Source organism: Hyla sarda, chromosome 9 (genome assembly GCF_029499605.1).
Source record: "Hyla sarda isolate aHylSar1 chromosome 9, aHylSar1.hap1, whole genome shotgun sequence".
In the NCBI taxonomy this organism is placed as follows: Eukaryota; Metazoa; Chordata; class Amphibia; order Anura; family Hylidae; genus Hyla; species Hyla sarda.
Window position 1 is genome coordinate 14,058,767 of NC_079197.1, and position 25,891 is coordinate 14,084,657.

The following is a 25,891-nucleotide window of genomic DNA, read 5'->3' on the forward strand; positions in this document are numbered from 1 at the left end:
TAATAAGATCTGGGCTCCATAGACTGGGGATATCATAAGATCTGGACTCCATAGACTGGGGATATCATAAGATCTGGGCTCCATAGACTGAGCATATAATAAGATCTGGGCTCCATAGACTGGGGATATCATAAGATCTGGACTCGATAGACTGGGGATATCATAAGATCTGGGCTCCATAGACTGGGGATATCATAAGATCTGGGCTCCATAGACTGGGGATATCATAAGATCTGGGCTCCATAGACTGGGAATATCATAACATCTGGGATCCATAGACTGGGGATATCATAGGATCTGGGCTCCATAGACTGGGGATATCATAAGATCTGGGCTCCATAGACTGGGGATATCATAAGATCTGGGCTCCATAGACTGGGGATATCATAAGATCTGGGCTCCATAGACTGGGGATATCATAAGATCTGGGCTCCATAGACTGGGGATATCATAACATCTGGGATCCATAGACTGGGGATACCTTAAGATCTGGGCTCCATAGACTGGGGATACCATAAGATCTGGACTCCATAGACTGGGGATATCATAAGATCCAGACTCCATAGACTAAGGATATAATAAGATCCGGACTCCATAGACTGGGGATATCATAAGATCTAGGCACCATAGACTGGGGACATCATAAGATCTGGGCTCCATAGACTGGGGAGATCATAAGATCTGGACACCATAGACTGGGGATATCATAAGATCCAGACTCCATAGACTGGGGATATCATAAGATCTGGACTCCATAGACTGGGGATATCGTAAGATCTGGACTCCATAGACTGGGGATATCATAAGATCTGGGATCCATAGACTGGGGTTATCATAAGATCTGGGCTCCATAGACTGGGGATACCATAAGATATTGACTCCATAGACTGGGGATACCATAAGATCTGGGCTCCATAGACTGGGGATTTCATAAGATCTGGACTCCATAGACTGGGGATATTATAAGATCTGGACTACATAGACTGGGGGATATATGATCTGGACGCCATAGAATGGGGATATTATAAGATCTGGACTACATAGACTGGGGATACCATTAGATCTGGACTCCATAGACTGGGGATATATGATCTGGGCTCCATAGACTGGGGATATAATAAGATCTGGGCTCTATAGACTGGGGATATAATAAGATCTGGGCTCCATAGACTGGGGATATAATAAGATCTGGGCTCCATAGACTGGGGATATCATAAGATATGGACTCCATAGACTGGGGATATAAGATCTGGACTCCATAGACTGGGGATATCATAAGATCTGGACTCCATAGACTGGGGATATCATAAGATCTGGGCTCCATAGACTGGGGATATAAGATCTGGGCTCCATAGACTGGGGATACCATAAGATCTGGGCTCCATAGACTGGGGATACCATAAGATCTGGACTCCATAGACTGGGGATATCATAAGATCTGGGCTCCATAGACTGGGGGTATCATAAGATCTGGGCTCCATAGACTGGGGATACCATAAGATCTGGACTCCATAGACTGGGGATATCATAAGATCTGGGCTCCATAGACTGGGGATATAAGATCTGGACTCCATAGACTGGGGATATCATAAGATCTGGACTCCATAGACTGGGGATATAAGATCTGGGCTCCATAGACTGGGGATACCATAAGATCTGGACTCCATAGACTGGGGATATAAGATCTGGGCTCCATAGACTGGGGATACCATAAGATCTGGGCTCCATAGACTGGGGATACCATAAGATCTGGACTCCATAGACTGGGGATATCATAAGATCTGGGCTCCATAGACTGGGGATATAAGATCTGGGCTCCATAGACTGGGGATACCATAAGATCTGGACTCCATAGACTGGGGATATCATAAGATCTGGGCTCCATAGACTGGGGATATAAGATCTGGGCTCCATAGACTGAGGATACCATAAGATCTGGACTCCATAGACTGGGGATATCATAAGATTTCGGCTCCATAGACTGGGGATATAAGATCTGGACTCCATAGACTGGGGATATCATAAGATCTGGACTCCATAGACTGGGGATATAAGATCTGGGCTCCATAGACTGGGGATACCATAAGATCTGGACTCCATAGACTGGGGATATAAGATCTGGGCTCCATAGACTGGGGATATCATAAGATCTGGGCTCCATAGACTGGGGATATCATAAGATCTGGGCTCCATAGACTGGGGATATCATAAGATCTGGGCTCCATAGACTGGGGATATCATAAGATCTGGGCTCCATAGACTGGGGGATATAAGATCTGGACTCCATAGACTGGGGATACCATAAGATCTGGGCTCCATAGACTGGGGATATCATAAGATCTGGGCTCCATAGACTGGGGATATCATAAGATCTGGGCTCCATAGACTGGGGGATATAAGATCTGGACTCCATAGACTGGGGATACCATAAGATCTGGGCTCCATAGACTGGGGATATAATAAGATCTGGGCTCCATAGACTGGGGATATCATAACATCTGGGATCCATAGACTGGGGATACCTTAAGATATGGACTCCATAGACTGGGGATGTCATAAGATCTGGACTCCATAGACTGGGGATATCATAAGATCTGGGCTCCATAGACTGGGGATATAAGATCTGGGCTCCATAGACTGGGGATACCATAAGATCTGGACTCCATAGACTGGGGATATAAGATCTGGGCTCCATAGATTGGGGATACCATAAGATCTGGACTCCATAGACTGGGGATACCATAAGATCTGGACTCCATAGACTGGGGATATCATAAGATCTGGGCTCCATAGACTGGGGATATAAGATCTGGGCTCCATAGACTGGGGATACCATAAGATCTGGACTCCATAGACTGGGGATATAAGATCTGGGCTCCATAGACTGGGGATACCATAAGATCTGGGCTCCATAGACTGGGGATACCATAAGATCTGGACTCCATAGACTGGGGATACCATAAGATCTGGACTCCATAGACTGGGGATACCATAAGATCTGGACTCCATAGACTGGGGATATCATAAGATCTGGGCTCCATAGACTGGGGGTATCATAAGATCTGGGCTCCATAGACTGGGGATATAAGATCTGGACTCCATAGACTGGGGATATCATAAGATCTGGACTCCATAGACTGGGGATATAAGATCTGGGCTCCATAGACTGGGGATACCATAAGATCTGGACTCCATAGACTGGGGATATAAGATCTGGGCTCCATAGACTGGGGATACCATAAGATCTGGACTCCATAGACTGGGGATACCATAAGATCTGGAGTCCATAGACTGGGGATATCATAAGATCTGGGCTCCATAGACTGGGGATATAAGATCTGGACTCCATAGACTGTGGATACCATAAGATCTGGACTCCATAGACTGGGGATATCATAAGATCTGGGCTCCATAGACTGGGGATATAAGATCTGGGCTCCATAGACTGGGGATACCATAAGATCTGGACTCCATAGACTGGGGATATAAGATCTGGGCTCCATAGACTGGGGATATCATAAGATCTGGGCTTCATAGACTGGGGATATAATAAGATCTGGGCTCCATAGACTGGGGATATCATAAGATCTGGGCTCCATAGACTGGGGATATAATAAGATCTGGGCTCCATAGACTGGGTTATCATAAGATCTGAGCTCCATAGACTGGGGATATAAGATCTGAGCTCCATAGACTGGGGATATCATAAGATCCAGACTCCATAGACTGGGGATATCATAAGATCTGGGCTCCATAGACTGGGGGATATAAGATCTGGACTCCATAGACTGGGGATACCATAAGATCTGGGCTCCATAGACTGGGGATATCATAAGATCTGGGCTCCATAGACTGGGGATATCATAAGATCTGGGCTCCATAGACTGGGGGATATAAGATCTGGACTCCATAGACTGGGGATACCATAAGATCTGGGCTCCATAGACTGGGGATATAATAAGATCTGGGCTCCATAGACTGGGGATATCATAGGATCTGGGCTCCATAGACTGGGGATATAAGATCTGGGCTCCATAGACTGGGGATACCATAAGATCTGGGCTCCATAGACTGGGGATATAATAAGATCTGGGCTCCATAGACTGGGGATATAATAAGATCTGGACTCCATAGACTGGGGATATAATAAGATCTGGACTCCATAGACTGGGGATATAATAAGATATGGGCTCCATAGACTGGGGATATCATAGGATCTGGGCTCCATAGACTGGGGATATCATAAGATCTGGGCTCCATAGACTGTGGAGATCATAAGATCTGGGCTCCATAGACTGGGGAATCACAACATACCACCACAACTACAGACAGGGGGCGCCATACTAGCAATGTACATATTCCTTCGGGTCGGATAGCTGTTTCCATGGCAGTACAGATTATTGGTCCCATGATCCCATCCATGTGAGGATCAGACCTGACAGCCCCTTATCTCCTCCCCCAGATTACACCTCAGTATAACACTTCCCTTCTCTCTATACAACAGCTTTCCTCTACCCCACCGTCAGTAATACTACAACTCCCAGCATATCCTTGTAATTCCCCAGGATCCACAATCCTCAGCCCGTTTGCACGACGGACACCGGCTGCTGAGGGGACGGAGCCAGCTAACGGCGTGTTGAGTTACAGAACTGCGTCCCATGCAAGTCTGAGTCCGCTGGTTACACGGGGGACCGGAAGGGGCGGCGCTCGCTGCGGCAGATGCGGAAGTGCTCTTGTTAGTCGGGGCCTGAGAGCGATGTGAGCACTTCCGGCGGCTGGAGGTGTCCGCTCCCCGGGCTGTGATTTGTGGAGGGTCCGCGGCCGGACAGGTAGTGTGAACGGCGGCTTATAGGTGTATACATATAAATATTGGAGGGTCCCAGGGATATTACACAAATCTTATATGTCATATAATGTGCATTATATCTGAATAACATCCCCATATATATCAATAATAACTACCTAACACATCAGAGGATGGCTACATATAGTGTCTGCCATCATTATACACACATGTTCAGTCTCAGGGTATTGTGCTTGCTCTGGGGTTGCCATGGCAACATAGACTCAGACACTGTTCACATCTGTACTGGGTCATATGTTCATAGGAGAATTTATACCCAAGTCCATCATCCAGTTGGGCCCCTGACTGACTCCATTGACTTATAACGGGGTCTGTCGGAGTGTTGCTATGCACATCTATGTGTTTCCATGGTTACAGACTACAAGCAGATTCTCTGTAGTCAGATCTTGCTGCCACGATTCCTTCTTGCTAATCAGTATTACAGTATTAAAGTGGACAGCTCCTAGGCACATCTATGTGTCTCCATGGTTACAGACTTTATGTCAGTGTTTCTCAACCAGGGTGCCTCCAGCTGTTGCTAAACTACAACTCCCAGTATGCCCGGACAGCCTTTGGCTGTCCTGGCATACTGGGAGTTGTAGTTTAGCAACAGCTGCAGGCACGCAGGTTGGGAAACACTGCTCTATGTAGTCAGATCTTGCTGTCGTTCTCACTAAATGCTAATCTGTGTACAGTATTGAAGTATACAGCTCCTATGCACATCTATGTGTTTCCATGGTTACAGACTACAAGCAGATTCTCTGTAGTCAGTTCTTGCTGCCACGATTCCTTCTTACTAATCATTATACAGTATTAAAGTGGACAGCTCCTAGGCACATCTATGTGTCTCCATGGTTACAGACTTTATGTCAGTGTTTCTCAACCAGGGTGCCTCCAGCTGTTGCTAAACTACAACTCCCAGTATGCCTGGACAGCCTTTGGCTGTCCTGGCATACTGGGAGTTGTAGTTTAGCAACAGCTGCAGGCACGCAGGTTGGGAAACACTGCTCTATGTAGTCAGATCTTGCTGTCGTTCTCACTAAATGCTAATCTGTGTACAGTATTGAAGTATACAGCTCCTATGCACATCTATGTGTTTCCATGGTTACAGACTACAAACAGATTCTCTGTAGTCAGATCTTGCTGCCACGATTCCTTCTTGCTAATCAGTATTACAGTATTAAAGTGGACAGCTCCTAGGCACATCTATGTGTCTCCATGGTTACAGACTTTATGTCAGTGTTTCTCAACCAGGGTGCCTCCAGCTGTTGCTAAACTACAACTCCCAGTATGCCCAGACAGCCTTTGGCTGTCCGGGCATACTGGGAGTTGTAGTTTAGCAACAGCTGCAGGCACGCAGGTTGGGAAACACTGCTCTATGTAGTCAGATCTTGCTGTCGTTCTCACTAAATGCTAATCTGTGTACAGTATTGAAGTATACAGCTCCTATGCACATCTATGTGTTTCCATGGTTACAGACTACAAGCAGATTCTCTGTAGTCAGATCTTGCTGCCACGATTCCTTCTTGCTAATCAGTATTACAGTATTAAAGTGGACAGCTCCTAGGCACATCTATGTGTCTCCATGGTTACAGACTTTATGTCAGTGTTTCTCAACCAGGGTGCCTCCAGCTGTTGCTAAATTACAACTCCCAAAGGCTGTCCGGGCATACTGGGAGTTGTAGTTTAGCAACAGCTGCAGGCACGCAGGTTGGGAAACGCTGCTCTATGTAGTCAGATCTTGCTGTCGTTCTCACTAAATGCTAATCTGTGTACAGTATTGAAGTATACAGCTCCTATGCACATCTATGTGTTTCCATGGTTACAGACTACAAGCAGATTCTCTGTAGTCAGTTCTTGCTGCCACGATTCCTTCTTACTAATCATTATACAGTATTAAAGTGGACAGCTCCTAGGCACATCTATGTGTCTCCATGGTTACAGACTTTATGTCAGTGTTTCTCAACCAGGGTGCCTCCAGCTGTTGCTAAACTACAACTCCCAGTATGCCCGGACGGCCTTTGGCTGTCCGGGCATACTGGGAGTTGTAGTTTAGCAACAGCTGCAGGCACGCAGGTTGGGAAACGCTGCTCTATGTAGTCAGATCTTGCTGTCGTTCTCACTACATGCCAATCTGTGTACAGTATTGAAGTATACAGCTCCTATGCACATCTATGTGTTTCCATGGATACAGACCACAAACAGACTTTATGTAGTCAGATCTTTTCGTCACTCTCCCTTTTTGGTAATCTGTGTACGGTATTGAAGTATTCAGCTCCTATGCACATCCATGTGTTTCCATGGCAGTAAATATTATTGGTCCAAGACCCTTAGTCAGTGACCATGATCCCCGTCCATGTGATGATCAGTCCTGACGCCCCTAATCTCTCCCCAGATAACATTACGCCTCAGTATAACTTCTTTAACCCTTCTAGCTCTCTCTCTACACACCACCTGTCCTCCACCCCCTATTAGTAAAACTACAGCTCCCAGCGACTGTGTGTTTCCATGGTTACAGACTACAAGCAGACTTTATGTAGTCAGGTTTTTCTGTCACTCTGCCTTTTTGCTCAGCTGTGTACAGTATTGCAGTATACAGCTCCTATGCGTTTCCATGCCAGTAAATAATATTGGAGCGTATAGGGTAGAAAAAACAACCGTCTCTGGCGCTGGTCTGCTGGAGGTAGTTGGACTAGGACATCTGGTAATGTCTTTAAAGGAAATAAACAAGCATAAGAACAAAAAAACGGAGCACTCACTGAGAAGTTCTTGCTGTGGCTTCTTTATTCGTTCAGACGAACAATCGGGAGTAAGGCAGTGCGGGGAGGCTGGTGGAAAAGACGTCTGTGGATGACGCTGATCAGGTTGATCCTTACCATGCCCGGATTCACCGCGCCGTTCGGCCGTAATCTTCTATTTTCGGTAAATTCAAATGTGGTGCTAACTGGCACTGGCCGGGCTAACTGGCACTCTGACGTCAGTGCCGCCTGCCGCAGCGCCACTCAGCTCATCAATATTACTGCCTCTCCCTCTTCTCCCCACTCTGTAATGAAGAGAGAGGGGAGGAATATTGATGAGCCGGGCGGCGGTGCGGCAGGCGGCACCGACGTCAGAGTGCCAGTTAGGACCTCATTTGCATATACCGAAAATATATACAACAACAAAAAACATGGTCTCATATGGCTGGAGGTGCTTGTTACACATCCACACCATTTATCTGGTGTAGGATTCTATTGTGGCACTTGTATCCTCCATTGTATGCATTTTTATGCTGGGGATCGCCCCTAGCAACGGACTACAGGGGCAGGATCTGCTCCCCCAGTATAAATGCACAACTGCATTTGGGGTTGAGCATCTCCAGCCATTGGAGACCGCGTTTTTTGTTGTTGTTTAAATGTTATACTTGGAGGTGTGTAAACTCCATTGGGGAGATTTATCAAAACCTGTCCAGAGGAAAAGTTGCCCAGTTGCCCATAGCAACCAATCAGCTCGCTTCTTTCATTTTTAACAAGGCCTCTGCAAAATGAAAGAAGCGATCTGATTGGTTGTTATGAGCAACTGGGCAACTTTTTCTTAGCACAGGTTTTGATAAATCTCCCCCTATATGTAATGCGCCTTGAATATCTTCCAGGCAGAATTAAGGTAGCACCTGTGAGGCCAGGCACCTATATCAGCCAACTCAGGTGGGGCTTGCAGTTTGCCTCCCCCCCTCCCATTGTATGTGTGCTTAGCCACGCCGGAGGGTACCTGGGAGGAAGTTGTGAGTCGGCCTAATGCTGCTGTAATTGCCCACTGGCCCCTGTTTTGCTTATCACGCACAGGTAGGTTTAGCGTTAGGTCCTGCGCCATTTGAGAAACCTTGGCGTTGGTGTGCGGGCTCAGGTATGTCCTTCATATAAGGATACACTGGCGAATGTCTCAATTTTAACATCAGTGTTGAGGGATAGCCAATGTCATTGTATACATCTACCACTGTAGTGCACCTAAATTCTTGTATTGTAATATACCGAAAATAGAAGATTACAGCCGAACGGCGCGGCTGATCCGGGCACGGTAAGGATCAAACTGATCAGCGTCCCCCGCACTACCAGCCAGTACCGCTGGTTAGTGCGGGGGGAGAAAGCTGACCGTTTTCCTTTAAAGTTGGTTTATTACAAAAGTACACAAGCAACGCGTTTCTGGGTGGTTCCGGACCCTTCGTCAGACAAGGTGTATAGCAACAGTGTGAATAGCAGGGTAAAAATACACTCAGTACGTACATACAAAGGTTACGTTCATTAGGGTATTCAGGAACATTATACGTAGTATGCGCAGCTACAGTCACTGCGCAGGCTACAGGTAGACAAGTTAGTGCACATAAAATAAAATGAACTTTTAAAACCAAATTTTATTTTATTTGGTTTTAAATGTTCTTTATTTTATGTGCACTAACTTGTCTACCTGTAGCTGCGCAGTGACTGTAGCTGCGCATACTACGTATAGTGTTCCTGAATAGCCTAATGAACGTAACCTTTGTATGTACGTACTGGGGGACATGTATCATTATTTGTGTATGGTAGAAGCAATTTAACCCTTTTCCCGAATTCTAAATTATGCGCAGAAGCTCTAAATTTATCAATCAAGCGCAATGAGCTTCATAAATTCCAGGTAAATATAGTGATCTCCTCAATCCACTCTTTGGAAAATAGAATAGATGATTTAGAGCATCTCGCTACGTTAAGTCCAAGATGGCTTATATTTGCGCAAAAAAAAAAACAGCTCTTGCGGCAAAATTTTAGTTGTAAAGGAAAAGTACGCAGTTAATAAATCCATGTATACTATAGATGTCACTCCAAGGTACCCCATATCACCACATCTGGAGGACATGCTCTACCAAAACGTGCGCCAAAAAATGCGCAAAAGAAAGGGCTTGCACAAAATTTTGCACAAAAAAATACACACAACACAGGGGTAAAATCTTTGATACATGTCCCCCACTGAGTGTATTTTTATCCCTGCTGTTCACACTGTTGTTATACACCTTGCCTGAGGAAGGGTTCGGTACGGACCAGAAACGCGTTGCTTGTGTACTTTTGTAAGTGTGATGATCAATCATGACAGCTAGATACAAAAAGAAATAAAGTCCGAGTGGCACCACTAGTAATCCTAGACAGGAATGCCTCATTAACAATCGGAAAAGGATACAATAGGGGGGTATTCAGACCTGGGAACCTCGTCCTGCGGTTTTGCGAGGACCAATGAAACCAATGTCAGAAAAAGGCAAAATACTATAACAAAGACAATCCTGCACTCACCGCCCAGGTACTGTGTGTTCAGCTCATCTCAAGAGGACAACATCCGACTGGCAGGTAAGCTTGGCGTGGGGCGCTCAGCGCCCCACGCCAAGCTTACCTGCCAGTCGGATGTTGTCCTCTTGAGATGAGCTGAACACACACAGTACCTGGGCGGTGAGTGCAGCATTGTCTTTGTTATAGTATTTTGTCAATCATGACAGCCCCTTAGTCAGTGACCATGACCCCTGTCCATGTGATGATCAGTCCTTACAGCCCCGGATAACATTACACCCCAGTATAACACGTCCCTTCTCCCTCTATCTATACACACCACCTGTCCTCTACCACTTCATTAGTAAAACTACAACTCCCAGCATCTGTGTTTCCATGGTTACAGACTACAAGCAGACTTTATGTAGTCAGATCTTTCTGTCTCTCTCCCTTTTTGCTCAGCTGTGTACAGTGTTGCAGTATACAGCTCCTATGTACACAAGGGAGTATGAGTGCAAGATCTGACTACACAGGGTTTGTTGGCAGGCTGTTACCATGGAGACACATTAGCGTTCATGGAAGCTGTGTACACAGGAAAGGAAGGTAAGTGACATCTGCACCATAGAATCCTGTAGGTAGGTCGCACTTTACATGTGTAAACAGAGCCCCATAGTGTCATTTGTGACGTGTCTTACAGCATTATGTCTGTTATTAACCATATTGTTTTATTTTTTTACATCTGTGTTTGCAGAAATTGCCATTGCGGAGGTGGGTTTGGTTGGAAAATGTGAATTCACGCGGCCCTGGAGGACGTACGCAGCGGATTCATGTCAGCACAGTAGGTCAGTCCCTGTCGGTAACAGTATTGTCACATAACTCCAGTGTTAGATGATGATACAGACAATGGTGACTCCAAGGGGGGCTGTTACTAAATTATGGAATAGTTTTTTTTTACTATTTAAAGGAGTTAATCAGGTAGTTGCCTTCCTCCAAAAATAATGCCACATCCATCCTCAGGTTGTGTGTGATATTGCAATTCGTCACCATTCAATGGAACTGAGCTGCAACACCACACAGCAGATGTGGCGCTGTTATTGGACGAAAGCAGAAAAATGTTTTTGTAACCCTGGATCACCCCTTTTGACTTTTGGGGGTCATTGTAATAGGAGGAAATGTAAGGTACATCTGGTTTGGTCCCCAGTCTTTTGCTTGGGATTGTGACCCCCTCACCCCTTGTTAAAGGGGTACTCTGGTGGAAAAAAAAATTCATACAAACTGGCTCCAGAAAGTTAAACACATTTGTAAATTAGTTCTATTAAAAAAAATCTTAATCCTTCCAGTACTTATCAGCTGCTGTATGCTCCAGAGGAAGTTGTGTAGTTCTTTCCAGTCTGACCACAGTGCTCTCTGCTGACACCTCTGTGCATGTCAGGAACTGTCCAGACTATGAGCAAATTCCCATATTGCTCTGGACAGTTCCTGACACGGACAGAGGTGTCAGCAGAGAGCACTGTGCTCAGATAGAAAAGAACAACTCAACTTCCTGTGGAGCATACAGCAGCTGAGAAGTACTGGAAGGATTAAGATTTTTATATAGAAGTAATTAACAAATCTGTTTAACTTTCTTGCACCAGTTGATTTGAAAAAAAAATAGTTTTCCACCGGAGTACCCCTTTAAAGGGGTTATTCAGGATTAGAAAAACATAGCTTTTTTTTTTCCAGAAACAGCACCACATCAGTTTGTGTTTGGTATTGCAGCTCAGTTCCATTGAAGTGACTGGAGCAGAATTGTAATGCTGCACACAACCTGAGGACAGGTGTGGCGCTGTTTTTGGAAGAAAGCAGCTATATTTATATAATCCTGGATAGCTCCTTTAAATTATTTGTCTACACCAGTTCCTCTTTTAGGAGTCTTCACACCAACAACACTCATGTCCAATGTGCAGGATAATAGATAAGTGTCTGATCGGTGGGAAGAGTAATAAGAACAGGGATCCCATGCCCCTCTGTTTGAATGGAGCGGCAGTCAGACATGCGCACTGTCACTCAATTCAACTCTGTGGGCTGATGAAGACAGCCGGGTACAGTACATGTAACCCCCCCCCCCCCCCCCCGTGAGACAATCATCAGCTATCCTGTTAGTAGGTGATAAGTGTTTTTGGTGGAAAAGAGTTAAAGGGGTACTCCGGTGGGAAAAAAACATTTTTAATCAACTGGTGCCAGAAAGTTAAACAGATTTGTAAATTAGAGAGATAACCCAGGCGCTCCTAATGAGAAAAGTGATTATAAAATAGGTGCCCAAAAATAGCTGCTATCTCCAATAGAGGTCCCTGTCTCCTCTATAGTAGGGAAGGATCCACAAACTGATTACTAGAAGATATAGATTTGTAAATGACTTCTATTAAAAAAAAAATCTTAATCCTTCCAGTACTTATTAGCTTCTGAATACTACATAGGAAATTCTTTTCTTTTTGAAGCACAGTGCTCTCTGCTTACATCACAAGCACAGTTCTCTCTGCTGACATCTCTGTCCATTTTAGGAACTGACCAGAGCAGCATATGGGGATTTTCTCCTACTCTGGACAGTTCTTAAAATGGACAGAGATGTCAACAGAGAGCACTGTGTTCGTGATGTCAGCAGAGAGCTCTGTGTTCCAAAAAGAAAAGAATTTCCTCTGTAGTATTCAACAGCTAATAAGTACTGGAAGGATTAAGATTTTTTTAATAGAAGAAATTTACAAATCTGTTTAACTTTCTGGCACCAGTTGATTTAAAAAAAAAAAAATAAATAAGTTTTCCACCGGAGTACCCCTTTAATTAATTGGTTAATTCAAGAGAAAAAAAAACTTACTAATTTCTTAAAACAGCACCACCCCTGTCCTCAGGTTGTGTGTGGTATTACAACTTGGCTCCATTCAATCCAATAGAACTGAGCTGCAATACCGCACACCACCTGAGGACAGAGGTGGTTCTGTTTTCATGAAGTTACATTCTCGTATATTTAGCGTCAATTTAGAATACCCCTAATGACTACTATCACAGTGTCCCATGCCATGGTGTTGAAGACAGTGTTTCCCAACCAGCGTGCCTCCAGCTGTTGCAAAACTACAACTTCCAGCATTCCCGGACAGCCTTCGGCACCCTGGTTGGGAAACCCTGGTCTAACACTAGGATCAGACTACACGGGGTTTGTTTGCAGACTCCTGTATTGCTCGTTTGTTCTTTCCGGGGGTCTCCTGGAGACCATATTAGTCTATTAGTTATTTGACTGGACAGACAGACGTTCTCCTAAGTAGTTCTTTTTGGATGGTTACCTCTATATCTGATGGCGTTCACCACCAATTTGTTTTCTTCATTGTAGACTCATCAAGCATTTGTGATGAAATGGAGCCTGGAATTAACCTTTTCCGTGTAGAATTTCCAGATTTTTCAAATACCATCCTTCAGAAGCTGAACCAGCAGCGCCAATTGGGACAGTTATGTGACATTTCCATTGTGGTACAAGGTCACCTCTTCCGAGCCCACAAAGCCGTCTTGGCAGCCAGCTCCCCGTACTTTTGCGACCAGGTTTTGCTTAAAAACAGCAGAAGAGTGGTCCTTCCCGACGTCATGAATCCGAGGGTCTTTGAGAACATCCTGTTATCCTCCTACACCGGAAGGCTGGCGTTACCCCCTCATGAGATTGTGAGTTATCTGACGGCAGCAAGTTTCCTCCAGATGTGGCATGTCGTAGACAAGTGCACCGAGCTTCTGGAAGGTAACCCAACGCTTCTATGTCAGAAGTCCAGTCTGAGCAATGACCACCAGTCTCCCAGTAGCAGCAATTACAATGGCCTCGGCGAAAGCTTTGAGCTCGGAACATGTGCCCAGTCAGAGTTCAGGAAGGGCGAGGAGATACGAGGCGGCGAGAATGAAGAAGACAGTCCGAAAGATGACGAGCTGTCTTCTCAACTCACCGAACACGAGTACCTGCCCAGCAACTCCTCCACTGAGCACGACCAGCTGAGTACAGAGATGACCAGCCAAGATGGCGAAGAAGGTGCCAGCGACAGCGCCGATTACCACTACTCCCGTCCTCTGTACATCAAGCCGAGCATCATGTCTCACAAGCGTTGGGTCCACGTAAAGCCTGAAAGGTTTGACCAGGAATGTGAAGGTGTGGAGATGAACCCACCATTCGAGGACCATGTCTCAGAGTCCATCAACTTAGCCCAGACTGATCCTCCAATCCAGTCTTCAGGCGTTGTAGACAGTTTCGACTTCTGCAATAAAAAGTCAGTGGAGCCGGAAGGACACGGCAGCAGCAGTAACAACAACAACCGTTACGACGACCATGTGGATTTTTACGGGGCTTCTATGGAAGAGTTTACGGGAGAACGCGAGGAACATCTCGAGGGACATGGTACAGAAAACACCTCAGAAGGCTTCGGGGAAGGCTTGGACATTTCGACAGGTATTAAAGAAGAAACGTCATCCTCTGGCTTCACCGCAGTCGTCTACAAACTGTATCCGTGCCAGTGCGGCAAAAGCTTTACGCACAAGAGCCAGCGAGATAGACATATGAGCATGCACCTTGGCCTCCGACCTTACGGGTGTGGGGTCTGCGGCAAGAAGTTCAAAATGAAGCATCACTTGGTAGGCCACATGAAGATACATACGGGGATTAAACCCTACGAGTGCAATATATGTGGCAAGCGTTTTATGTGGCGAGACAGTTTTCACCGGCACGTAACCTCTTGTACCAAGTCCTACCATGCTTCAAAGGGAGAACCGGCCCAGGCCGAGAGCTAAACCTGCCCGTGTCTTTGTCTACTTGGGTACACCCGGAAAAGCCTCTGACCATCACCATCTGGCTGAAAAAACACTAGGAAAATATGTTCGAGCAATAAACAAATTGCAGTCTGCAATAGTAATTTCAGCTTGGTGCCTGCTATTGGAAAAAGAGCTTAATATTCGACTTCACTGGAATGTTACCAGGGTAATTACTGTAAGAATATGTGACAAACAAGATGAAGGACCTATCAAAAAATTATTGGGGCCCTTTCTTATGGTAAATTTTCCCATTAGAAGGGTTGTTAAAGGGCCCTTGCACATTACGGAAATTCCGCTTGTAATTGTTCCGAGCAGAATTCCACTTGCAGCAGTCTCCCGTTGGTTTTTTAAATGGGATTCTAAAGCTCTGTTCACATCTCAGAATTTCCGTTCATTCTTTCAGTGGAATTCCACCTGGAAATGCATTGCCTTCAATGAGACGGTGCTTAAAGGGGGACTCCACCACTAAACATCTTATCCCCTATCCAAAGAATAGACAATAAGTGTCTGATCGCGGTGGGTCTGGCCGCTGGGACCCCCGCACTCTCCGGCGTGGCACCTGAACTCGGCTCCGTGCCTGATGACAGCGACCACAGCCATCGCGCCCCCTCCATTCATGTCTGTGGGAGTAGGTGTGATGGCTATGTACCAGACATCATGCCCCCTCCAATAGACATGAATAAAGGGGGCGTGATCTGCAATCACAAACACGGAAGTCCCAAGCTTCCATGTTCAGAACTCTGTGGTGCCAGGCCAGAGATTGTGAGGGTCCCAGCGGTCCAACCCCTCGCGATCAGACATCTTATCCCCTATCCTTTAGATAGGGGATAATATGTCTAGGGGCGGAGAACCCCTTTATCATCCTTGTGGACATTAGCACCAATTCCCCTGGCACCTGTTACAAAAGGACATTCCATCCGGAAATGCATTGCCGTCAGTGGGGACAGTGCCTAACGTCTGCATTGACATCTGCGCCGATTTTGCCGGTGCCAGCTACACAAGGAATCCCACCCGGACATTCGATGATGTGAATGGGCTCTTAGACTTGGGCTACCAGAATGATTTCTTTTTATTAGGGTAGGATCTCACACACACAGCGCATCCGCAGCGTATTTAATGATGCGGATGCTCTACCAGCAGTCAAAGAGCGACGACGGAGCGAGCTCCCTGCTGCGGCCTGGTAGCTCCATGTGTCAGCTCGTGACTGCCGGCGGGAAATCCACCGCTACGAGTGGGGGACACAGGGCTACAGGGAGCTCACCCTGCCATCTCTCTGTGACACCCGGCAGCACATCCACAACATCAAATACGCTGCAGATGTGCTGTGTGTGACCCCACCCTTAGGATGTTTTTTTTTCTAGCTGTTATTACAGTGTTACATTATTGCTTCTAATGTTGGATTTTTCAAAAAAATCCAATAAGAATGAAAAAAAATATTTATTTTTCTATTTTTATTATTATTTTTCTTATTTTTTTTAATACGCTGGTTACTCGTATCCGATTTTCCGCTTTTCTATGCCTTCTAGGACAACATAAATATTTTTTTTATGGATACATTTTCTCTTAAATCACAATAGCAAGCACCAAATCCTGGTCCGGGGCATCGTCTCATGCCAGTGCCTGTTATGATCTGGTTAGACCAGTGTTTTACAACCGGTGTGCCTCCAGCTGTTGCAAAACTACAACTCCCAGCATGCCTGGACAGCCTTTGGCTGTCCGGGCATGCTGGGAGATGTAGTTTTGCACAGCTGGAGGCACACTGATTTACATCATTGGGTCCCATTCATTACAGATGATAGGAAACAACAGAAACCTATACTTGACCATAGAGACGTGTTTATCTTTACTTCTTTGCTGGGAATAATGCCTAGTTTATTACACAGAAAATCTGCGATTTTTATTTATTTTTTATTTTTTTTAAGTCTTATTTTTTTATGTATTTTATTTAATACAGAACAATTTGCACCTTTATTTTGTTGGCACTGTAATATACAATGCGCCATATAAAACCTTTTTATTGCAATACTTGTGGAAGCAGGGAAGGGTGGGACATGTCATTAATATTAGGGATCCAGGTCTGATCCCCCTTCGTTTCGTGGTCTTAAAGGGGTACTCCGGTGGAAAACATTTTATTTATTTTTTTATTTTTTTAATTATTTTTTTAAATGAACTGGTGTCGGAAAGTTAAACAGATTTGTAAATTACTTCTATTTAAAAATCTTTACCCTTCCAGTACTTTTTAGCAGCTGTATGCTACAGAGCAAATTCTTTTCTTTTTGAATTTCTTTTTTTTGTCTTGTCCACAGTGCTCTCTGCTGACACCTCTGTCCGTGTCAGGAACTGTCCAGAGCGGCATAGGTTTACTATGGGGATTTTCTCCTGCTCTGGACAGTTCCTGATACGGGCATCAGGTGTCAGCAGAGAGCACTGTGGACAAGACAAAAAAAAAAAGAATTTCCTCTGTAGCATACAGCTGCTAAAAAGTACTGGAAGGGTAAGGATTTTTTTTAAATGGGAGTCAATTATAAATCTGTTTAACTTTCTGGCACCAGTTGATTTAAAAAATATTGTTTTACACCGGAGTACCCCTTTAAAGTAAAGACTTTCTGGCACTTTCCTAATGTATTACGATATCATGTGACCATGTTAAAATGAAGCTAGAGATCCGGCTTTTTGCCTGGAGGAGAGATGCTCAACACACCCCGGAAGCACATACTGTCAGTGTTTGTTGTTGCATGCCCAGGAACCTGTATAGGGAATAACTCCCTGCATAATAATGAGTTGTTCCTAACACAGGCAGTGTTTGTTATGGCATGCCCAGGAACCTGTATAGGGAATAACTCACTGCTTGCATAACAATGAGTCGTTACTAAGGCCGGGTTCACACCACGTTTTTGCAGTACCGTTCCCGTTTACGTTTTTAATTTGAAAACCGCATGGAACCGTATTGAAAACCGTATGCATTGACTCTCCATTAAAAAACCGTAAGCCAAACGATGCATCCGACTGTGTCCGTTTTGCATCCTGTACGGTTTTGTCAGTTTTTTTCCCGTACCCAAAATTGTAGCCTACCACTGTTTTTGGTCCGGGTAAAAAACTGTATTAAAATGTATACGTTGTTTTTAACATGGGAGTCAATGGGAACCATACAGACTCGTATGTGCGTTCGGTTCCATCCGGTTTTCACCATCCGGTTTTTCACTTTGCTCAGTTTTTTTCTTGGAATTTCAATCAAACAAGTGAAACTTTATTCATAATGGAGTGTAAAGTTAAAAAACGTATACAGTTTTTTCTTAAAAAACAGATGTAACCGGACACCATTTTTTAAATCGTATACGGGTTAACATTTGTACACACATTTTGATACAGTTTAGTCTGGTTTTGAGGAATCCGTTTTTCATCAAAAACCTGATACGGGAACTGTATTGCAAAAATGTGGTGTGAAAGCAGCCTTAGGCTAAGTTTCCACTTTTCTGGCAGTTTTTGGAATATTGCCACTGCAGTTTTTGAGCCAAAGTCAGAAGTGGATCCATAAGAGAGAAGTGTAAGTCCTTCCTTTATATGTCTTATTCCTTTTGAATACACTTCAGGCTTTGGCTCTTAGACTGCAGTGGCAGATATCCAAAAACTGCCAGAAAAAATAAACAAGTGGAAACTTAGCCTTAGGGTGGGTTCGCACCACGATTTTCTATACAGTTTTTGGATACGGTTTAAAAAAAACAAACAAAAAAAAAACGTATGCAACTGTACAGAAAACCGTGCCCATAGACTTTCCATTCAAAACCGTATGCACCATATTGTATACGGTTGTCTCCGTTTTTCACACCACACGTTTTTTAACTTTTTTTTTTTCTGGACAGAAAACCGTGGCCTACCACGGTTTTTGGTCCAGGTGAAAAACCGTATAGACCCGTATACGTTTTTTTTTAACATGGGAGTCAATGGGAACCTTACAGAACTGTATGTGTGTACAGTTCCATCCAGTTTTTATCATACAGTTTTTGACTTTGCACATTTTTTTTTCTTGGAATTTCAATCAAACAAGTGAAACTTTATTCATAATGGAGTGAAAAGTTCAAAACGTATGCGTTTTTTTTCTTAAAAAACGGACGCAACCGGACATCACTTTTCAAACCGTATACAGATAAAACTTTGTACACACGTTTTGATACAGTTTAGTCAGGTTTTGAGGAATCCGTTCTTTTATCAAAAACCTGAAAAAAAACTGTATTGCAAAAACGTGGTGTGAACCCAGCCTTACACAGGCAGTGATAAGGAACTGTACAAGGAATAACTCATTGCATGCATATTACAGTTAGTATTCCTAAAACAGACAGTGTTTGTCATGGCATGCCCAGGAAACTGTATAAGGAATATCTCACTTTATACATAGCAATGACTTATTCCTAACAGTCAGTGTTTGTCATGGCGTGCCCAGGAAACTGTATAAGGAATATCTCACTTTATACATAGCAATGACTTATTCCTAACACAGTCAGTGTTTGTCATGGCGTGCCCAGGAAACTGTATAAGGAATATCTCACTTTATACATAGCAATGACTTATTCCTAACACAGTCAGTGTTTGTCATGGCGTGCCCAGGAAACTGTATAAGCAATAACTCACTGCATGCATAACAATGACTTGTTTCTAAGGGTATGTTCACACTGATTAATATTTGCGCGGAATTCTGGCAGGAAAAAATCCGCCGAAAAATTGACGTTTTTTTCCGTGCAGAATGTGCGCGGCATAGGAGACATTATAAAAAAAAATAATAATGATAAATTTTGCGCGAATTCCGTGCAAAACTGTGGCTGACTGAAAAAAAATTTACATTGAGTTCTATGAGGTTGGGAATTCCGCATGAAGAAAGAACATGTTCATTCTTCATGCGGAACGGAATTCAGTGACAACATTCCGCTAGCGGAAATTCCTCAGTGTGAACTGAGGAGCAGAAATTTTATTACATCCTATGGGGTTTATTCACTGCTGAATGAATTGGAGAGGAAAAAGCGAGCAGAATTACTCACGGAAATTCCTCTCCAAACCTTCAGTGTGAACGCACCCTCAGACAAGGAAGTATTTGTCATTGCATGCCCAGGAACCTGTATAGGGAATAACTCACTCCAGGCATAACAATGACTTGTTCCTAAGGGTATGTTCACACGGGCGGATTTTCAGCGGATTTTACGCTGCGGATCCGCTGGTGAAGGCCCCGCTCTATGCCGGCTTTACATGTGCCTGCTCGTAGTGGCAATACACCGCTACCAGCAGGCACACTGCGATGTACGAGTCTCAGTATACTCGCACATCGCGGGAGCTCTCTGCCTAACTCAGAGCAGGGAGACCGGCCGCGATGTGCGAGTACGCCACGCACATCGCTTCAGTGTGTCTGCTCGTGGCGGCGTATTGCCACTACCAGCAGGCACATGTAAAGCCAACATAGAGCAGGGCCTTCACTAGCGCATCCGCAGCTAAATACGCTGTGAAAATCCGTGCGTGTGAACGTACCCTTATACAGGTTCCTGGGCATGGCAATAGGCTGCCTGAAGACACCTCTTTGACAGGCATAGTGAGAATTTAAGGGGTAGGGTGGGTGTTTTTAAGTATTTGGGTGTCACAGATTTTTGTTGCACTCTTTTTTTTTTTTTTGTCTGCCACTTTTGGGAAATCTGCCAATTGTACCGCATGTGTCACACTAGTGAGTAGGCAAGTAGGGTCTTGCTTGTTCCTAACCCCCTTTATAAACAGCGTTGTAACCCTACGGGGCCATATTGTGATAGGATCATCCTGTTTTTTTTTGTTTGTTTTTTATACAGGTTTGGTGCTGTCCCGGTCAAGTATATCCCCCCCTCACCCCGTTCACTGGTTGTAGCTGTTCGATAGTCCACGGATTGAGTAACGTGCAGTGGTCTCCTTTAGTGGTCCTTATTGACGAGTGATCTGCAATCTGACAATTGTACGTTGGTTCATACGTAAACAGATGACTTTTTATCGTCTCCTATTTTTCTGGGCATAAGCTGAAATAGATAGCTCTTACTTGAATATTATACATATATATAAATATATATATATGTGTGTGTGTGTATATATATATATATATATATATATATATATTTGTACGTACGATGGTCGTTCAAAGGTGTTGTAAATCTTAAGAATAGTTGTTTGCAATTGGAGTAGGTGTTGGAGATAAGTAGGTAGGTGACCTCTTATACCTAGTGCTGAGCATCAGTCACTATGGAGGGTGGTTTTGCCATTTAGATATAATCTACATCAGTGGTCTCCATACGGTGGACCTCCAGCTGTTGCAAAACTACAACTCCCAGCATGCCCGGACAGCCAGCGGCTGTCCGGGCATGCTGGGAGTTGTAGTTTCGCAACAGCTGGAGGTCCACTGTTTGATGAGTATTCTTCACAGTTTCCCTTAAAGGGTATGTTCACTTTATCAGACGTTTGTTTCATTACACCAGTGTTTTCCAACCGAGGTGCCTCCAGCTGTTGCAAAACTTCAACTCTCAGCATGCTCGGACAGTGGTCTCCATATGGTAGACCCCCAGCTGTTGCAAAACTACAACTCCCAGCATGCTCAGACAGTGGTCTCCATATGGTGGACGTCCAGCTGTTGCAAATCTACAACTCCCAGTATGCCCGGACAGTGGTCTCCATATGGTGGACCTCCAGCTGTTGCAAAACTACAACTCCCAGCATGCCCGTACAGTGGTCTCCATATGGTGGACCTCCAGCTGTTGCAAAACTACAACTCCCAGCATGCCCGTACAGTGGTCTCCATATGGTGGACCTCCAGCTGTTGCAAAACTACAACTCCCAGCATGCCCATACAGTGGTCTCCATATGGTGGACCTCCACCTGTTGCCTAACTACAACTCCCAGCATGCCGAACAGTGATCTCCATATGGTGGACCTCCAGCTGGAGGTCCACAGTTTGATGAATATTCTTCAAAGCCTCATCTTCGGTATTATTTTCCTGCTTGAGCCCATTTTCGGCTCGGCACTGATCTGTTTACATAACAACAAAAAAGTCTCTTTGGCTAAAATGGCGGGACACATAACAAGGGTAGTAAGGTTACTAAGTAAGAAATGTTATTTATGGTGCGTCTGGTGGAGTAGTAATTGTAGTTAACGTAAGTTGTAAGTTTCCCTTAAAGGGTATGTTCACTTTATCAGACATCTGTTTTTCTAGTGTTTTCCAACCGAGGTGGCTCCAGCTGTTGCAAACCTACTCCCAGCATGCCCGGACAGTCGAAGGGCATGTAGTTTTAAAACAGCTGGAGGCACCCTGGTAACACTTTATCAGACATTTGCTTCATTACACCAGTGTTTTCCTACCAAGGTGCCTCCAGCTGTTTTAAAACTACAACTCCCAGCATGCCCGAACAGCCTTTGGTTGTCTGGGCATGCTGGGATTAGTAGTTTTGCAACAGCTGGAGGCACCCTGGTAGCACTTTATCAGCGATTTATTTAATTACACCAGTGTTCCCTTACCAGGGTGCCTCCAGCTGTTTCAAAACTACAACTCCCAGCATTCCTGAACTGCCTTCGGTTGTCTGAGCATGCTGGGAATAGTAGTTTTGCAACAGCTGGAGGCACCCTGGTAGCACATCAGTCATGTGTTTCATTACACCAGTGTTTCCCTACCTGGGTGCCTCCAACTGTTTCAAAACTACATGCTGGGAGTTTTAGTTTTGCAACAGCTGGAGGCACCCCGGTTTGGAAAAACTGCATTACATCAATGCATTGAACATATAATAGAGACAATTGTATTATAATTCTTTAGCCGCTTTGTGTATACAGCTCCTATGCAGATCTTTGTGTCTCCATAGTTACAGAATACAAACAATCCCAGCATAGTACGTGTTAGTCCCCTTCACCCGACCTCTCTACCTGTGCAGGATCAGACTACACAGGGTGTGTTGGGTCTGCATCTACGGAGACACACAAATTCGCATTGGAGCTGTATATACAAAACGGAAGATTGTTATTACTAGTTATTACTAGTTATTATTACTATAGTTTTGATGAACAAAGTTGGTTGCAAAAGTGGACGTACCCTTTAAAAATGCAACTATTCTGATGTAGTGAATTATACACATAGTCTAAAAATGTCCCCTACAACTCCCAGCATGCCCGGTCAGCCTTTGGTTTGCGGGAAGTTGTAGTTCTGCAACAGCTGGAGGCACCCTGGTTGGGAAACACTGTATCAGAGGCTCATGGTACTATGCTGTCTCCTCCATGCTTTATACTGCATCACAGGACCACCAGGAAGTGTGTAGACGAGGAGCTAATATTCAGTACAATAAGAATAGATCATTTACTATAGACATGGACTGACCCTATGGACTCCTCCTATATGACACATGTAGATTATAATGCCAGGAGCTATACCGCCATATTGTCTCCTAGTATTAGGGATCTAGATCCAGAACGTATTGCGTAATGGGAATGTCTTTGGTCAAAAAGTCTTATGTTACATAGACACCCGCAAGCAGCATACAGTCAGACAGACAGGGATCCTATGAAAGCACTTTGTATTTATGGTTTTGCTTGTATAGTTATTACTTTACTCTTTGTATATTATGGGGTTATTCAGGATTAGAAAAAAGAAGCTGATTTCTTTAAAAATAAAACAGCACCGCCCCTGTCTTCAGGTTGTATGCGGTATTGCAGCTCAGTCCTACTGAATTTAAAGGAGTTCTGTAGTGAAATATAACGTATCTTAATATAATTAATCCTTTGGATAGGGGAGAAGTTATTGATCGCGGGGGTCCGACCATTGTGAACCCCATGCGATCCCTTGCAGCCATCTGGAAGGGGACGTGCCGACCCCCGCACAGAGCAGCAGCTGACACGCCCCCTCCATATATCCCATAGCAATACATGGAGGGAGCGTGTCGGCCGCAGCTTCCTGGGGGGGGGGGGGGGCAGAACGTCTACTTCCGGCAGATCACCCGGTCCTTAGGAAAGGGAATAAGTTATATTTCACTGCACTACTCCTTTAATGGAGCCAAGTTGTAATACCATACACAGCCTAAGGACAGGGGTGGTGCTGTTTTTTTTAAGAAATCCGCTCTTACATTCTAAGATAACCCCTTTAAGAAGTATATTGTTTACATACTTGTTACAATTTGCTAAATCCTAGCACTTGGATGACGGGCCAGGGTCCTCGTTGTTGCCTCTGAACCCCTACATGGCAGCTTGGAGCTGATCACAAATATAGTAAGGGCAGAACTGTGTAAAATAGAAAAAAATAGGGCTGTGCAAATCGTTCAACATCCACCTCTGCCCAAGCCTGTGACCGGATGCAAGAAAGTCTCAGCAGTGCCTCCAACTATTACTATTTTTTTCCATTAACAGCCTGTTCTCCATTAACAGCCTGTAAAGCTGATAGGTGATACTGTCACGTGAGCTGTGGCTGCAATGTTGACCTGCAGCTGTAATCACCAGTAGGGTCCGGGGAGCAGGGGGTGGACGGTCGTGACTTTCTTTTCTATTCCCATGTGATTCTGACTCTTACTATATTTTCCATAGGGTCCCAAGCTATCCATGTAATGGTTGTTGCGACTAGATATCTCTGGTGATGCTTATCCTAGGACACTATTGTGTATTGCCCAATGGAGACCCAGCAGGGGCAGAGCATGTCTTCTGTCATTATATGCTCCGCCCCCTCGGATCCTGCAGTAGGCATTATACAGCACGTCTGTTTTACCTGGAGCGTCCCTTTTAATTTAGAGCCCTCCTTTCACCACATTTGATGATAGGTATTGATCCTCAGTATTTTACTCCCTAGTCGGGTTCCACAGAAAAAGTTCTATTTTTGAGCCAGTGACATTACGACTGCTGTGTTAAAAAGGTCACGGCACCACCGCGCTGGTCTTATCTGACACCGTGACCCGCCGTATCAGTGAGATTGGGTATTCCTGTCATTAAATGATATTGCTGTCCCGAGCGTACAGTCGCTTGGTGTGTAATTCAGTGTCTTGTTATTTTTCTTCTTATAGAAGAGACTCGAGCTGTTTGTTTGGCGTGTTAATAAATGTTAACTGTCAACCCTGCCCCCCGTGTCTTGTGTTTTCCAATTCTCTCTACACTTTTTAGTCCAGGTAAACATGGCGGCTTTCTTCCAAAAACAGCGCCTTAAACCCCCCCCCCACAGATCAGCTGTCTGCCAGAGTAAGGTGCTGCCACACACAGTCACTGGAGCTTAAAGGGTTACTCCGCCCCTAGACATCTTCTCCCCTAAGGATAGGGGATAAGATGTCTGATCGGGACCCCCGTGATCTCGGCTGCAGCAACCCAGATGCTCCATGCTGGATGGGGGGGGGGCCAAAGGCTTGTGATGTCACGGCCACGCCCCCCTCAATGCAAGTCTATGGGAGGGGGCGTGACATACGTCACGCCCCCTCCCATAGACTTGCATTGAGGGGGCGTGGCCGTGATGTGACGACCTTCTGGTGCTGCACCTGATGCTCTAAACAAACGTCGGGTGGGGGCAGCAGGGAGATCGCGGGGGTCCCCAGCGGCGGGACCCCCGCGATCAGACATCTTATCCCCTATCCTTTGGATAGGGGATAAGATGTCTAGGACGGAGTACCCCTTTAATGCAGACAGCGCCCTACATTGGGTAGTGGCTGTGGTGGGTTACTACAGCTCACCTCACACTCACTTTGATGAGCTGCAATAACCCAGAACGGCCACTACACAATTGATGGCGCTGTCTGCTGATGTGGTGCCGGCGGTCAGACAGATCAGATATTCATGACCTAGGCTACTAGAAAAGAAGTCACAGAAAAAATCTTATATATATATATATATATATATATATATATATATATATATATATGTTACATGTCTTTAACATCTACTTTCATTTTATTTTAATTTTAGATGTATAAGGCAACTTTTAAATGTGTATGAATAAAAACACACTACTCTGCTTGCCATGCCTTATTTT

General features: G+C 44.8%; 2 protein-coding genes across 3 annotated transcripts in view; both read left to right on the forward strand.

The window, feature by feature from the left end:
- The first annotated feature begins 4,673 nt into the window (after window positions 1-4,673).
- On the forward strand, window positions 4,674-24,992 carry ZBTB43 (zinc finger and BTB domain containing 43). 2 transcript variants are annotated; one of them, XM_056541034.1, is made up of 4 exons: window positions 4,674-4,829; window positions 10,859-10,949; window positions 13,469-15,085; window positions 20,739-24,992. In XM_056541034.1, the coding sequence occupies exon 3, from the start codon at window positions 13,492-13,494 to the stop codon at window positions 14,896-14,898; it is 1,407 nt and encodes a 468-aa protein (XP_056397009.1). In that variant the 5' UTR covers window positions 4,674-4,829; window positions 10,859-10,949; window positions 13,469-13,491; the 3' UTR covers window positions 14,899-15,085; window positions 20,739-24,992. The 2 variants fall into 2 exon arrangements, with proteins under 2 accessions (XP_056397009.1, XP_056397010.1); XM_056541035.1 differs by lacking the exon at window positions 4,674-4,829 and adding an exon at window positions 10,595-10,710.
- Window positions 20,749-25,891, forward strand: part of ZBTB34 (zinc finger and BTB domain containing 34) — a 32,788-nt gene continuing 27,645 nt past the window's right edge. The window contains exon 1 of the mRNA XM_056541031.1: window positions 20,749-20,878. The gene's annotated coding sequence lies outside the window, so the exon portion shown is untranslated. The remainder of the gene's footprint in view (window positions 20,879-25,891) is intronic.

What these genes read in the sequence shown, in the direction of transcription:
- ZBTB43 (XM_056541034.1), top strand. Translation starts at nt 13,492, where the DNA reads ATGGAGCCTGGAATTAACCTTTTCCGTGTAGAATTTCCAGATTTTTCA.